The 15,175-nt window shown below is 45.5% G+C and overlaps 1 protein-coding gene across 6 annotated transcripts in view; it reads right to left on the bottom strand.

The window, feature by feature from the left end:
• The window catches only part of LOC141117645 (uncharacterized), a 132,318-nt gene that overhangs the window by 6,235 nt on the left and 110,908 nt on the right, over nt 1-15,175 (bottom strand). For all 6 annotated transcript variants that reach the window (XM_073610627.1, XM_073610634.1, XM_073610621.1 and 3 more), the window contains one exon: nt 2,104-2,261. In XM_073610627.1, coding sequence (XP_073466728.1) covers nt 2,104-2,261 — 158 coding nt within the window. The remainder of the gene's footprint in view (nt 1-2,103; nt 2,262-15,175) is intronic.

Consider the following 15,175-nt stretch of genomic DNA (forward strand, 5'->3'; position numbering starts at 1 on the left):
AAAGTGTGTTTTTTCCACAAAAAATGCGTTTGAAAAATCGCTGCGCAATTACTGTGTGAAAAAAAAAAATGAAACACCCACCATTTTAATCTGTAGGGCATTTGCTTTAAAATAATATATAATGTTTGGGGGTTCAAAGTAATTTTCTTGCAAAAAAAAATAATTTTTTCATGTAATCAAAAAGTGTCAGAAAGGGCTTTGTCTTCAAGTGGTTAGAAGAGTGGGTGATGTGTGACATAAGCTTCTAAATGTTGTGCATAAAATGCCAGGACAGTTCAAACCCCCCCAAATGACCCCATTTTGGAAAGTAGACACCCCAAGCTATTTGCTGAGAGGCATGTCGAGTCCATGGAATATTTTATATTGTGACACAAGTTGCGGGAAAGAGACAAATTTTTTTTTTTTTTTTTTTTTTTTGCACAAAGTTGTCACTAAATGTTATATTGCTCAAACACGCCATGGGGATTTGTGAAATTACACCCCAAAATAAATTCTGTTGCTTCTCCTGAGTACGGGGATACCACATGTGTGGGACTTTTTGGGAGCCTAGCCGCGTACGGGACCCCGAAAACCAAGAACCGCCTTCAGGCTTTCTAAGGCCGTAAATTTTTGATTTCACTCTTCAATGCCTATCACAGTTTCGGAGGCCATGGAAAGCCCAGGTGGCACAAAACCCCCCCAAATGACCCCATTTTGGAAAGTAGACACCCCAAGCTATTTGCTGAGAGGTATAGTGAGTATTTTGCAGACCTCACTTTTTGTCACAAGGTTTTGAAAATTGAAAAAAGAAAAAAAAAAAATTTTTTTTCTGGTCTTTCTTCATTTTCAAAAACAAATGAGAGCTGCAAAATACTCACCATGCCTCTCAGCAAATAGCTTGGGGTGTCTACTTTCCAAAATGGGGTCATTTGGGGGGGGGTTGTGCCATCTTGGCATTTTATGGCCTTCAAAACTGTGATAGGTAGTGAGGAGTGAAATCAAAAATTTATGCCCTTAGAAATCCTGAAGGTGGTGCTGGGTTTTCGGGGCCCCGTACGTGGCTAGGCTCCCAAAAAGTGCCACACATGTGGTATCCCCGTACTCAGGAGAAGCAGCTGAATGTATTTTGGGGTGCAATTCCACATATGCCCATGGCCTATGTGAGCAATATATCATTTAGTGACAACTTTTTGTAAATTTTTTTTTTTTTTTTTTTTTTTGTCATTATTCAATCACTTGGGACAAAAAAAATAAATATTCAATGGGCTCAACATGCCTCTCAGCAATTTCCTTGGGGTGTCTACTTTCCAAAATGGGGTCATTTGGGGGGGGTTTGTACTGCCCTGCCATTTTAGCACCTCAAGAAATGACATAGGCAGTCATAAACTAAAAGCTGTGTAAATTCCAGAAAATGTACCCTAGTTTGTAGACGCTATAACTTTTGCGCAAACCAATAAATATACGCTTATTGACATTTTTTTTACCAAAGACATGTGGCCGAATACATTTTGGCCTAAATGTATGACTAAAATTTAGTTTATTGGATTTTTTTTATAACAAAAAGTAGAAAATATCATTTTTTTTCAAAATTTTCAGTCTTTTTCCGTTTATAGCGCAAAAAATAAAAACGGCAGAGGTGATCAAATACCATCAAAAGAAAGCTCTATTTGTGGGAAGAAAAGGACGCAAATTTCGTTTGGGTAGAGCATTGCATGACCGCGCAATTAGCAGTTAAAGCGACGCAGTGCCGAATTGTAAAAAGTGCTCTGGTCAGGAAGGGGGTAAATCCTTCCGGGGCTGAAGTGGTTAAACACTCAGTAAGTGAATAAAGTCAAAAGACATTCTTGGTTTCCCAATCATCAGTGGGGACCAAAGCTGTCAGGGGCAGCTGGTAAAATATTCCGGGGAAGGAAAAGGTTAAATAAGAAGCTTCCAAATGTACACTACAATCTTCATAAGTACTGGTAGCACTGACATCAAATTCTATGCCCCCTAGCGAGCAGTTAACGCTCGTAGTGCGGGCACAGCACCACTGCAAGGGAGGATTTTCATTATGCCTATAGTTGGGCTTTAAATCAATATTCATTTTCATAAATGGATCCTTCCTCAGTAATATGCACTAACCTTTATGTTTGCTTTTGTGGGCTTTAAATTTGGAAAGATTGCTGAAAGCCCTTCTGCAGTGGCCATAATCACATTTGTATATTTTTATTACAGTTTTGATCTCCGATGGTCCAGCCGCCAATGGCCTTTTCTCTGGAAGTCCTGTAACCGATGGCAGTCTATACAAGGAGACAAAAAGACAAAACAACTACTTAAGCATTCCTATTTTTGTGTGTGTTTTGCACTTCAACAGACTTCATAAATATCATAAAAGCAACAGCTAACTGGTGTTCTGCTTCAGATGCCAATATACAGTATGCAATGACATGCCTCCTTAGACCCAGTCTGTGTGGATAGTATAGCCACTTGTTGATTTGGCAGAAGCCACAGTCAACTTAACTATACAATAAGACACAGATGTTAAATCCAATGCATTTTTGCTTCAGATAAGTACAGCACAGAGAAATTTTTTTCAATATTGTAATGCCTGGTACACATGAATGATCGCCCGTTTTTATCTGCATGCTAATCTCATATCGAAAATGAAGAAGTTACTAAAGTTAGGAAAATTCTCGAACAACAGAACAAAAATTTGGAAGTAATATAATATGTGTTGTAGTGTATTTTCGGATGAAAATTGTACTGGTCAAACGAAAATCGGACAATCTCAAAAACTGTGTACTAACAATCAGAATTATCGGATTATCAAACGCTTTGAAAGCAGTATTTTTCATCCTATTTTCTGATCCTGTGTACGGGCCTTAAGGAGGCAAGGGGGTTAATTTACTAAAACTGGAGAGTGCAAAATCTGGTGTAGCTGTGCTTGGTAGTCAATCAGCTTCTAACTTCTGCTTGTACAATTAAAGTGGTTGTAACCCCCACCAAAAAAAAGGAAGTGCTTTAAAGCATGAACAGCAGCACAGTGCTTGTGCTGTGTAATTTGGCCCTTTGTATCATTTAAAATACCTGGCTGATCCTGCCCTCCCCTCTGTAAACTGACCACGGTTATCATGACTGCTGATCCATGATACTGTGGACAGTTTACGTGCCCCTGTCATCCTGCTGTCTGTCCTCTATCACCCTCCCTCCCTGACAGTGCCTCTCTGCTCCCTGCCCCTCCCCTTCTGCTGCTATCATAACTGTGTTATTCCTACAGTCCCCTGTGTTACATTACATTAAGTGCCCCAGTGTATGTGCTTTTTTTTTATAAAATATGCTCACGTGACCACAGTGGTGTATTTAGGTTTTGTGCTGCCCTAGGCCTGACTAAACTCATGCACCCCTAATTTAAATACGACCCACCCTTCCTGTCAAGGACACACCCCTTCCTATTTAAGACACGCCCTGTCATCTGTAAACCACACCCCTTCCTCTTTAGGCTCCACCTTTTCTTTTTAGAGCTCCACCTCTTCCTCTCTGTATTAGCAAAAAAAATGACACACCATTCACTCCATACTTGCATCAATCACTCCATCATGAAACTGAGATGATGATGTTTTTAATAACTTAGATAACTTTAATTAACCTAAAATATAGATATAAACTGAAATAAGTGCAAATTGCAATCAATCCATCATGAAACTGGCATGATGAGGTTTTTAATAACTTATGTAACTTTAAACTAATATAGAACTATTTTAAACTGAAATAAGTGCAAATTGTTGAATCAGAGGATGCCAAAATCAAACTAAAGTGGCTTTCGCCAAACTCTCTGTGTGGCAAAGCTGTTGATAAGCTCATCGTAGTCCAAAGATTTTGTGAGTTCTGACTCAATTGCCAACACAGCCAGTGAGTTCAATCTTTCCTCTCCCATTCTGGATCGCAAATAGTTCTTTACACGTTTCAAAGTTGAGAAAGAACGCTCAGCTGAGCAGTTAGTTGCTGCTGTGCATAAAAACATTCTGAGAGCAATGTCCACATTTGGATAATACTTTGCAATTCTCTCTCTCTTATCACTTGGGACATATCTAGAACAGAGGTATGTTCTACAGCAGAACTTAGGAGATAGGAACGATAGTGGAGGCACTCATCAAAAAAGCACTCCTGTTCCAAGTCTTTGCTGTAAGAAGTACAAAGCTCTGTAGCATTTTTTAATATTGCTGATGGCTCAATTTTTGTGAGGTCCGTAATAAATTTAAACTTTCCAAAGAAAGAGTCGTATGCAGTTTTTCTTCTCTCAAGTTCAGCAACCAAGTTGTCACAAATGACATAAAAGGTGTTGATTCGGAACTTTTCTTGAGCTTCCTCTTCTTGCGTCTTGCCGGAAGTTGCTGAGCTTTTCCTCGCTTGAATACCTTTCCTTTTAACCTCATAATCCTTCACACTTGATTTTTCTATTGCTGTAGCTTCGTAAGTAAGGAATATTTCTCTGGTGTCTCGAACAAATTGGATCAGTGACTCATATAGCTCCACCACAATTCCAACATCAATGGCAATACTTTGGATTTTTTTGCTAACTGCACCAAACCTTTCGAGGATAGTACCCCACAAACCACTCATAAGTGCAGTCTCCAGACGTTGCAGCTTATTCAGTAGACCTTCTGCTTCCTTGCACGTTCCTGGTGACTCTGCTGTATTTTCCTTAATTGTTGTTAAAGCTTGGATTACTTGAGTCCAGTTCCGATTTAAGCTCCGACAGGCATCTTCTCTGGCTGACCACCGTGTGTCAGATAGTCTCTTTAAAGCTAGAGTGTTAGGCACAGATGACAAGTGCTCTTGTAAAATCTCCCATCTGTGAGTAGAAGAAGTAAAAAAGGTATAAAGGTACTGTAGAAGACAAAAGAATGCACAGGCTTCTTTGCAACTTTCAGCAGCATGCTTTCCTACTAGGTTTAAAGAGTGTGCAGAGCATGGAATGTACACAGCAAGTGGGTTTCTTTCAAGAATTCTGGCCTGCAAGCCTGTATAATGACCCGACATATTGCTTGCGTTGTCATATGACTGACCACGACAGTTGGCAATATCAAGGCCATATGACTTAAGAGTGGCAAGGACCACTTCAGCCAGTTGTTCCGATTTATGTCCAGGATTTGGAATGAAGCGTAGAAAGCGCTCAATGGGTAAACCATCTTCCTTGACATACCTTAAGATGAAGGCCAGCTGATCCGTGTGGGAGCTATCAGGTGTTGAATCGATACTGATAGAAAAATATTTTGCAGTCTTTGCCTCTTGAACTATCTGCTTTGTAACATTATCAGCCATTAGCTGAATGAACTGCTCACATGTAGCAAATGAGAGATAGGATGTGACTCCTTTTCCTTGCATTGCCATAACGGGCAATATGTTCGGCTATAAATGGGTCGAATTCTGAAAGGAATTCAAACATCATCATATAGTTTCCGTTGTGTGTGGAACCAAAACGGTCATCTTTGCCTCTGAAAGCAAGCCCTCGAATGCCAAGTGCCTTAACGGCAGCAACAACCCTTTTTAAAACATTTCTCCAATATTGGATTTCATCAGAGAGCTGTTTTGTAAGTCTCTCATCAATTCTCCCCGATATACATGTTCTTGATTTTAAAGCGAGCATGCAGGATTTGTGTTCAGCTGAATGCTCATGTTCATTTAATCGTGCTGTGCCATTTTTCCAGTCATTGAAACCACTCTCTGCCAACTGGGATTTGCCACCAAACAAGCGGCATGGAGCACAAAACACTACTCCTTTGCTTTGGGAGTAAACCAAATAGCTCCTTTGTTGTTTCTCTCCATTAAAATTGTTTTTTTGAAACAGGTGTTTAGTTAGCACCCGAGCTTTGTCAGCATAGAGCCTTCTAGACTGTGTGAAGTCCAGATTCTCATTTTGTATTATTCCATGTTTAGCCACATGGTCTCGGGTAGAATCATTTAGAACCCATTCAGCAGGGTCAGAGCTCACGCCTAATAGTACAACAGGATCATCAAATTCTTTTGAACTTGAAGGTCGTTCTGCACCAGATTCATAAGCCTCAGTTTCACTGATAATACTGCTGGTTGCTTCTGAAGTATCATAACTGCATGTAGCTACTACATCATCAGTTACCTCTTCCTCCACCTCCTCACCCTGCTCAGTACTAGAAGGAGTCACAGGTTTTGTAAAAAATAGATCAATTTTTCCTGTCTGTTTAATCTCCTTGGTTTGTTTGTCACGCCTAATTTTTGCATTTTTTCTGTACTCTGCTCCGCTTAGCCTTTTTCTCCCATCACTCATGGCTGTTAAGGCCAAACTACACAGCAAGCCACTAATGGTGACAGGATCACTCCTTTTTTCCAGGCAAGATACCTGCGTAGCTCTCATCTACATATAAAAAGAAACATAGACATGGGTGGTACCATATAGCTACTATCAATATATTGTTAGCCAACCACTAAGGGTGGTAAAGTATAAATAAACACCTACTGCCTGCCTAAAACTCTCAGACTGTACATGCTGAGATCAGTGAGATCTCAGCATGTACAGATGCCCAGAGATTCTTATGGCTGTGACAGCAAGTCACAACCAAGCCTTAAAGTGATTGTAAAGTCTGTTTTTTTTTTTCTAAAAAAATAACAAACATGTTATACTTTCCTGCACAGAGCAGCCCGGATCCTCCTCTTCTCGGGTCCTTCTTCTGTGCTCCTGGCCCCTCCCTCCTGCTGGGTGCCCCCAACCAGGTTGCTATGGGGGCACTCAAGCCGAGTCACAGCTCCCTGTGTCCATTCAGACACGGAGCCATGGCCCGGCCCTGCCTCCTCTCTCTCTTGATTGGCTGACTGACTTTATTTGACAGCAGCAGCAGCCACTACTACTGTGTCTCAGCCAATCAGGAGGGAGAGTCTCGGACAGCCGAGACACTCGTGGACATTGCTGGATAGAGATGGGTTATAGTATGCATACTTGCATAGTATACATAGTATGCATTAAGATAAAGAAAATCTGCCTTTACAATCCCTTGAAGTGGTAGCTGACCCCAGTGCATGCTGGGATCAGCTGTCTCTGGGCTAACTGCCTATTACCTGGATGCTCCTGCAGTGGGACAGCCATTAATAGCCATAGATCAGATAGCCATTATGACATTTAATCACTTTCACTATCTAATATGAATGGCAAGCCAATTTTAAACTATGGCTTGCCATGTCCACTTCTGGCAGAGAAGTTTAAGACCCCTTTCACACTGATAGCACTCCATGTTAGCGGTAAAGAGCTGCTAGTTTTAGCGGCGCTTTACCGTCGTTTTAGCAGCGCTATTCGGCTGATAGTGGGGCGCTTTTAACCCCTCGCTAGCGGCCGAAGAAAGGGTTAAACGCACCCGAAAAGCGCCGCTGTCCATTGATTTCAATGGGCAGGGAGGTTAAGCAGAGGTGTATACACCTCTCCAGAGATGCTCCTTTCAGGACTTTTTCTAAGGTCCTGCAAGCGCACCGCCCCAGTGTGAAAGCACTCGGGCTCTCACACTGGGGCTGCACTGGAGCTCCAGGGGAGGCATTTTTCAGGCGCTTATTTTTTTCCTTTTAGCGCCTGAAAAACGCCCCAGTGTGAAAGGGGTCTTAATGAAAAAAATCAAGTAAAAATAAATAAATATATATTTTTGCTGTTACTGCTGTAAAATGGAATACCATATGGTCATTATCTGCAGCTGAGCTGCAGTTAAATTCAACTAAAAATCAATCAAGAAATTTGAGGATTTGCTGTCAGGAGTGGATCGCTCATTGCTGCCCATACATTTATTGTACGGATGATCTCATGGAGGATCTGATGTGCGATCTCTGAGATTAACAGATAAAGGTGGTATGGAGTAATCTGGTCATTTTGGAGCACATAGCTTACCCTGGAATACTTATAAGGATCGTATAAATTAGAGGAACAGCAGCACAACCGGAGTGATCATCAACCACCCTAAGGCACCCACTCTGTCGCTCGGTACCCCTGTAGGGGTGATTACTTCTGGTGAGTGGGGGAGCACTGGGGGGTGAGCACTTCAAGTCACTACCTGAATAAAACGCACAGAAGTCACTGGTGGAAGCCCTCAAGGGTGAAATATACAGTATATATACTGAACTTAATTCTCTCATCTGGTTAAAAACCCTTTTACATGGATTACATATATATATAAACAAAAATTTTTAGAAATGAACCATCACCTGCTATAATATACAAGAGACTGGAAATGATTTTATATGCATGATATTTTTGGGATTGTTATATGCATTGTATTTAATGCTCAGGGAGTGATTTATTTTATATTCTACTTTAATAAGTTTCTCACACAAATAATTAATTTATATCCAGCAGGCGCTCACTGTCACAATACTTTTGAACCTTGGGGTTAGTTTCTACCCAAGTTAACATTTTTCACAAAATATGGGATTGGCAAAACAGATAGTGCACTGACATTTTTACTCACTTGAGTTTTTTCACTTAATATTAACAAAATATTCTTTGTTTTTTGGCGCCATGATGTTCCAAAACTTTTGAACTTTGGGGTCAATTTCTAATTTATTCACAGCAAAGTTTATAGAACTACTTGTTTCACTTTAGTCAGCACAATTCTACATGGTAGACAATATTTTCTTACATGGGTGATTTAAACATAACCTATCAAGCACTAATTAATATTTTTTGAATCACAGGTGTTTTATTTTATTTTATTTCATTTATTTTATCAAAATTTTTCCGGCCTTCTCTATTTTGAGATCTTAATACAGCATCCAGTGATGGAGTTCTTACATGCCACAGTTATTTGAACTCAGTGTATAGTTTTTAACATCTGTATTGTTAACTAATTAACATAGAGGGCAGCGCCTTTTATATCTCCTTATTATCTATCTACTCTTGTAATTAGACCTCTAGGGGTACTAATTAGGGATAGGCAGCAGCTCTTAGACTGTCCTAAGCGCGGATTTATTTATATATATATATATATATATATATATATATATATATATATATATACACATACACACACACACACAATAAAAATATGCATATTATAAAACATTTAATAACTACAAGAATTAACAATGAGAAATTCAGTTTTGAGATCATATCGAGTTTTAGCATTATAATATGCATTGCACATTGTACAGTATGCTGTAGAGAAGAAATATACTACTGATCTTAGCCAATACGTAATATTATGTGGGAATTTGTTTTAGGGCTCTTTCACACGGGGGATCCGTATGTCCGTGTTTCATCCTTCCGTTTTCGGATGAAAAACGGACATACATGTATCCCTATGGAGCGTCGGATGTCAGCTGACATCCGACCAGCTCCGATCCGAAAAAGTGTAACGGAGGAAAACCCTACTTTTCCATCCGTTTTTGGATTGGGTGACGACGGACTCTACGGTCCGTCATCATCGGATCCCCCATAGGAGAGAGCGGCACTCTGACAGGTCCGTCGCTGCTGTCATTTTCCTGCTCAGCGGGGATCGGCGGAGCAATCCCCGCTGAGCAAGCGGGTGTTCACGGGGCGGATCATCACTGATCCGCCCAGTGTGAAAGAGCCCTAAGTTAACCACTTGCTGACAGATACTGTACATAAATACCTGTACGTGATTCTGCACTTCTGGGTCTGGGAAGCAGACACGCATGGCCCTGGCAACCCGCTCCCACTGTGATTGAGCGCAACGGGAGCCAATCAGCGAACTCAATGTCCGCCGGGCCCACCGATCGCTCAGGAGAGAAGCAGAACGACGGTCTGCCTATGTCTTCAGCATATCGCTGTTCTGTCAGTAGGGAAGGCATACCTCTGAACTTTTTACGATAGGAATGAGGGATACCTATCAGCACATGGAAACACTTTCTGAATGATAAAAAGTGCATTTTATATACAATTATAGAGATCAGATCAAAATGAGGGACAAATGAGGAGGACAGAGGGACATTGCTCCAAATCAGGGACAGTTGGGAGCCAGGGCTGGACTGAGATAAAAATGTGGCCCTGGATTTCATCCAGACCGGCCCATGGTACAACACATCAGGGTACAGTGCACATCAGGGCACGGTACAGAGCCCAGCACATCAGGGCACAACACATCAGGGCACGGGGCACATCAGGGCACGGGGCACATAGCACATCAGGGCACATAGCACAACAGGGCACATATCACATCAGGGCACATATCACATCAAGGCACATTGCACATCAAGGCACATAGAACATCAGGGCACATCGGGGCACATCAGGGCACATGGCACATAGAACATCAGGGCACATAGCACATCGGGGCACATAGCACATCAGGGAACATGACACATCAGCGCACGGGGCACATCAGGGCACATAGCACATCAGGGAACATGACACATCAGCGCACGGGGCACATCAGGGCACATAGCACATCGGGGCACATAGCACATCAGGGAACATGACACATCAGTGCACGGGGCACATCAGGGCACATTGGGGCACATCAGGGCACATTGGGGCACATCAGGGCACATGGCACATAGCACATCAGGGCACATAGCATATCAGGGCACATCGGGGCACATCAGGGCACATAGCACATCAGGGAACATCAGGGCACATCGGGGCACATCAGGGCACATAGCACATCAGGGAACATCAGGGCACATAGCACATCAGGGCACATAGCACATCAGGGCATGGGGCACATCAGGGCATGGGGCACATCAGGGCATGGGGCACATCAGGGCATGGGGCACATAGCACATCAGGGCACATTGGGGCACATCAGGGCACATAGCACATCAGGGCAAATTGGGGCACATCAGGGCACATAGCACATCAGGGCACATTGGGGCACATCAGGTCACATAGCACATCAGGGCACATTGGGGCACATCAGGGCACATAGCATATCAGGGCACATAGCACATCAGGGCACATCAGGGCACATCGGGGCACATCGGGGCACGGGGCACATCAGGGCACATAGCACATCAGGGCATGGGGCACATAGCACATCAGGGCACGGGGCACATAGCACATCAGGGCACGGGGCACATAGCACATCAGGGCACGGGGCACATCAGGGCACAGGGCATATAGCACATCAGGGCACATTGGGGCACATCAGGGCACATAGCACATCAGGGCACATAGCACATCAGGGCACATAGCACATCAGGGCACATTGGGGTACATCAGGGCACATCGGGGCACATAGCACAGTGGTGGCAATTGATGGGCACAATGGCTGCGTTTGATAGTACAGTGGCGGCAATTGATGGCACAGTGGTGGCAATTGATGGGCACAGTGGCTGCGTTTGATGGCACAGTGGTGGCAATTGATGGGCACAGTGACAGCATTTGATAGGACAGTGGTGGCAATTGATGGGCACAGTGGCGGCGTTTGATGGCACAGTGGTGGCAATTGATGGGCACAGTGGCGGTGTTTGATGGCACAGTGGTGGCAATTGATGGGCACAGTGGCGGCGTTTGATGGCACAGTGGTGGCAATTGATGGGCACAGTGGCGGCATTTAATGGCACAGTGGTGGCAATTGATGGGCACAGTGGCAGCGTTTGATGGCACAGTGGTGGCAATTGATGGGCACAGTGGTGGCGTTTGATAGGACAGTGGTGGCAATTGATGGGCACAGTGGCAGCGTTTGATAGGACAGTGGTGGCGTTTGATGGCACAGTGGTGGCAATTGATGGGCACAGTGGCGGCGTTTGATGGCACAGTGGTGGCAATTGATGGGCACAGTGGCGGCGTTTGATGGCACAGTGGTGGCAATTGATGGGCACAGTGGCGGCGTTTGATGGCACAGTGGTGGCAATTGATGGGCACAGTGGCGGCGTTTGATGGCACAGTGGCGGCAATTGATGGGCACAGTGGCGGCGTTTGATAGGACAGTGGTGGCAATTGATGGGCACAGTGGCGGCATTTGATGGCACAGTGGTGGCAATTGATGGGCACAGTGGCGGCGTTTAATAGGACAGTGGTGGCAATTGATGGGCACAGTGGCAGCATTTGATAGGACAGTGGTGGCAATTGATGGGCACAGTGGCGGCGTTTGATGGCACAGTGGTGGCAATTGATGGGCACAGTGGCGGCGTTTGATGGCACAGTGGTGGCAATTGATGGGCACAGTGGCGGCGTTTGATAGGACAGTGGTGGCAATTGATGGGCACAGTGGCGGCGTTTGATGGCACAGTGGTGGCAATTGATGGGCACAGTGGTGGCAATTGATGGGCACAGTGGCGGCAATTGATGGGCACAGTGGCGGCAATTGATGGGCACAGTGGTGGCAATTGATGGGCACAGTGGTGGCGTTTGATGGCACAGTGGTGGCAATTGATGGGCACAGTGGCGGCGTTTGATGGCACAGTGGTGGCAATTGATGGGCACAGTGGCGGCGTTTGATGGCACAGTGGTGGCAATTGATGGGCACAGTGGCGGCGTTTGATAGGACAGTGGTGGCAATTGATGGGCACAGTGGCAGCGTTTGATAGGACAGTGGTGGCAATTGATGGGCACAGTGGCGGCGTTTGATGGCACAGTGGTGGCAATTGATGGGCACAGTGGCGGCGTTTGATAGGACAGTGGTGGCAATTGATGGGCACAGTGGCAGCATTTGATAGGACAGTGGTGGCAATTGATGGGCACAGTGGCGGCGTTTGATGGCACAGTGGTGGCAATTGATGGGCACAGTGGTGGCAATTGATGGGCACAGTGGTGGCGTTTGATGGCACAGTGGTGGCAATTGATGGGCACAGTGGCGGCGTTTGATGGCACAGTGGTGGCAAATGATGGGCACAGTGGCGGCAATTGATGGGCACAGTGGTGGCAATTGATGGGCACAGTGGCAGCGTTTGATGGCACAGTGGTGGCGTTTGATAGGACAGTGGTGGCAATTGATGGGCACAGTGGCAGCGTTTGATGGCACAGTGGTGGCAATTGATGGGCACAGTGGCGGCGTTTGATGGGACAGTGGTGGCAATTGATGGGCACAGTGGCGGCGTTTGATGGCACAGTGGTGGCAATTGATGGGCACAGTGGCTGCTTTACTAAAGCTGACTGCTGACACTCAATTCAATTATAAATATCCAGGACTTAGGGTCCATTCACTCTCTGTCATCTTTACCTGAGTGAGCCGTTCCCGCCGCTGTCCTCCTCTCTCTCGCTCCTCCTCCTCTGGGCTCTGGCAGTGGTTACAGAGAGAGACCCGTCCCCGTCCGTCTCCCCGAGAACCTGTAATGATGCCGCGCGGAGGTGGGTAGGCGGAGCATTAGGCTCCGCCTCACCCTCTTGTCATTTAAGCTAGTAAGTGCATCGAGCACCACCAAGTATGGCCAGGCAGTGACACTGGCGGTCACTCATGGTCCATTGTATGGGGGCGGCAGACGCTCCCGCCCCCCCCGCCCTGCCAAGTACAAGCAAGTGCTGAGTTCAGGCATAGCATGGCAAGCTGCGGGAGGCTATATCTGTGAGGGAGCCGGCCGCGGTAGGCTTTACATGTGCGGGACTTGAGGAGTACGAGGGGGGGGGGGTTCGTGCGGGGGGGGGGGGCGGCAAAAAGCCGCCGCCCCCCGCAAAGTGCCGCCCTAGGCCTAGGCCTTGTCGGCCTAGGCCAAGACACAGCTCTGCGTGACCACCCGCAGCTCTCCTCCTCTTCGCCCCTCCTCCCGGCTGTCAGTGGGGGGATTCTCAGCCCCTCCCACTGAAGTTATCAGATCAGGAGAGGAGAGTCGCGGGCAGTCACATGAGCGCCGGTATGAAATAAGGTAAAAGTGGCATATTTTTTAAAAAGCACATACATCACATGTGCCCCAGTGTAACACCGGGGATTGTAGGAATAACACAGTGGCTTTACAACCACTTTAAGCTTTGACAAAAAAACTGGAAGCGGATTGGTTTCTAGTTAGAGCTGCAACAGATTTTGCACGCTCCAGCTTGAATAAATCAACCCCATGATTTGTTACTATGCTCCAGACCCCTGCACCCCCCCCCCCCCACAACTGACAGCAGGTGGGGGATCCTCTCCCCCACAGTTGCTGTCATATTTAGATTCAGCACACAGGAATCTGTGGATGAACAATCTACAAGTCCTGCCTGCCAGCACAGACAGCAGACAGACTTGTAGTTCTCAATGGATTATAAGGACACTGATTAGCCCCCTTGTAGTCCATTGATATTTTCTGCAGCTCAGTAACTGACAGTCTGTATGGAGGCATTGGCAGAGAGTTGTAGGCAGTGTCTGCAGATGCCTGACATTGCACCCGCAATCCACTGATCTCAAGTGCAATGCTGTGTAAGAAAACAATAAATGCACATTTTTGCCTGCAAAAACATGCATTTATTTATTTATTTTAACAAAGGCAAACTTGGGGGGCGTGGCCAGGATGTGAACAGAGCAGGACGTGCAGGCTGTGAGCTCTGCATTTCATCCATTTATTACATCCTATTTCCGGGTGCTGATTTGCCTCAAACTTGGTGGACAATGACTCCACAAGCCCAGGAACATTTGGTGGCCATAACTATGCCTTCAAAGTGGAAAAATAAGCAAAAATGGGACCCGAAACAACAGAGAGCCGAGAAGGGACGAGACACGTGCCCCTACCGGCGCCATCTTGCCTTCTCAAGCTGGGATAGCCACACGCAGTGCAGCAGCCGCCATGGAGCCCATAAGAGCTGTTTCCCAGGTTACTATTGATCCTGCTCTGTCGGTGGAGGATGCACCAGGTATGCATAGAGCAGTGGAAGCAGGAGCAGAGAATATTACCAAGGCGATCCTAGATGCTATTGCTGGATGCAAATCAGCTCTAATGCTTAGGATTGGCTGCCTGACCACTGAATGTACTCTCATAAGACATGACAAGGATAAGTTCAGGGGGAGATTGAATGAAGCAGAGGATCGCATTGGCACAGTGGAGGATGTGCAGGGCTTTCATGTAGCTCAATTGGCTGATCTGTAAACCCTGATTAAATCTCTGACTAATGAAGTGGAAGATGGAGAAAATAGGCAGAGAAGGAATATTATCCATGTCGTGGGTCTGCCGGAGGGAGCAGAGGGGCCCTAGAAAGTGATATTCGCTGAACAGTTCTTTAAAAAGCTGCTGGAAATGTCAGCAAATGCCACCTACATATGTGGTGGAAAGAGCTCACAGAGTCCCCATGTGTATTTGCCTTTCTGGGGCCCCACCTAGAGCCTTTCTGGACAGATTCCTC

The sequence above is a fragment of the Aquarana catesbeiana genome, linkage group LG01, assembly GCF_042186555.1.
Source record: "Aquarana catesbeiana isolate 2022-GZ linkage group LG01, ASM4218655v1, whole genome shotgun sequence".
NCBI classification, from domain to species: domain Eukaryota; kingdom Metazoa; phylum Chordata; class Amphibia; order Anura; family Ranidae; genus Aquarana; species Aquarana catesbeiana.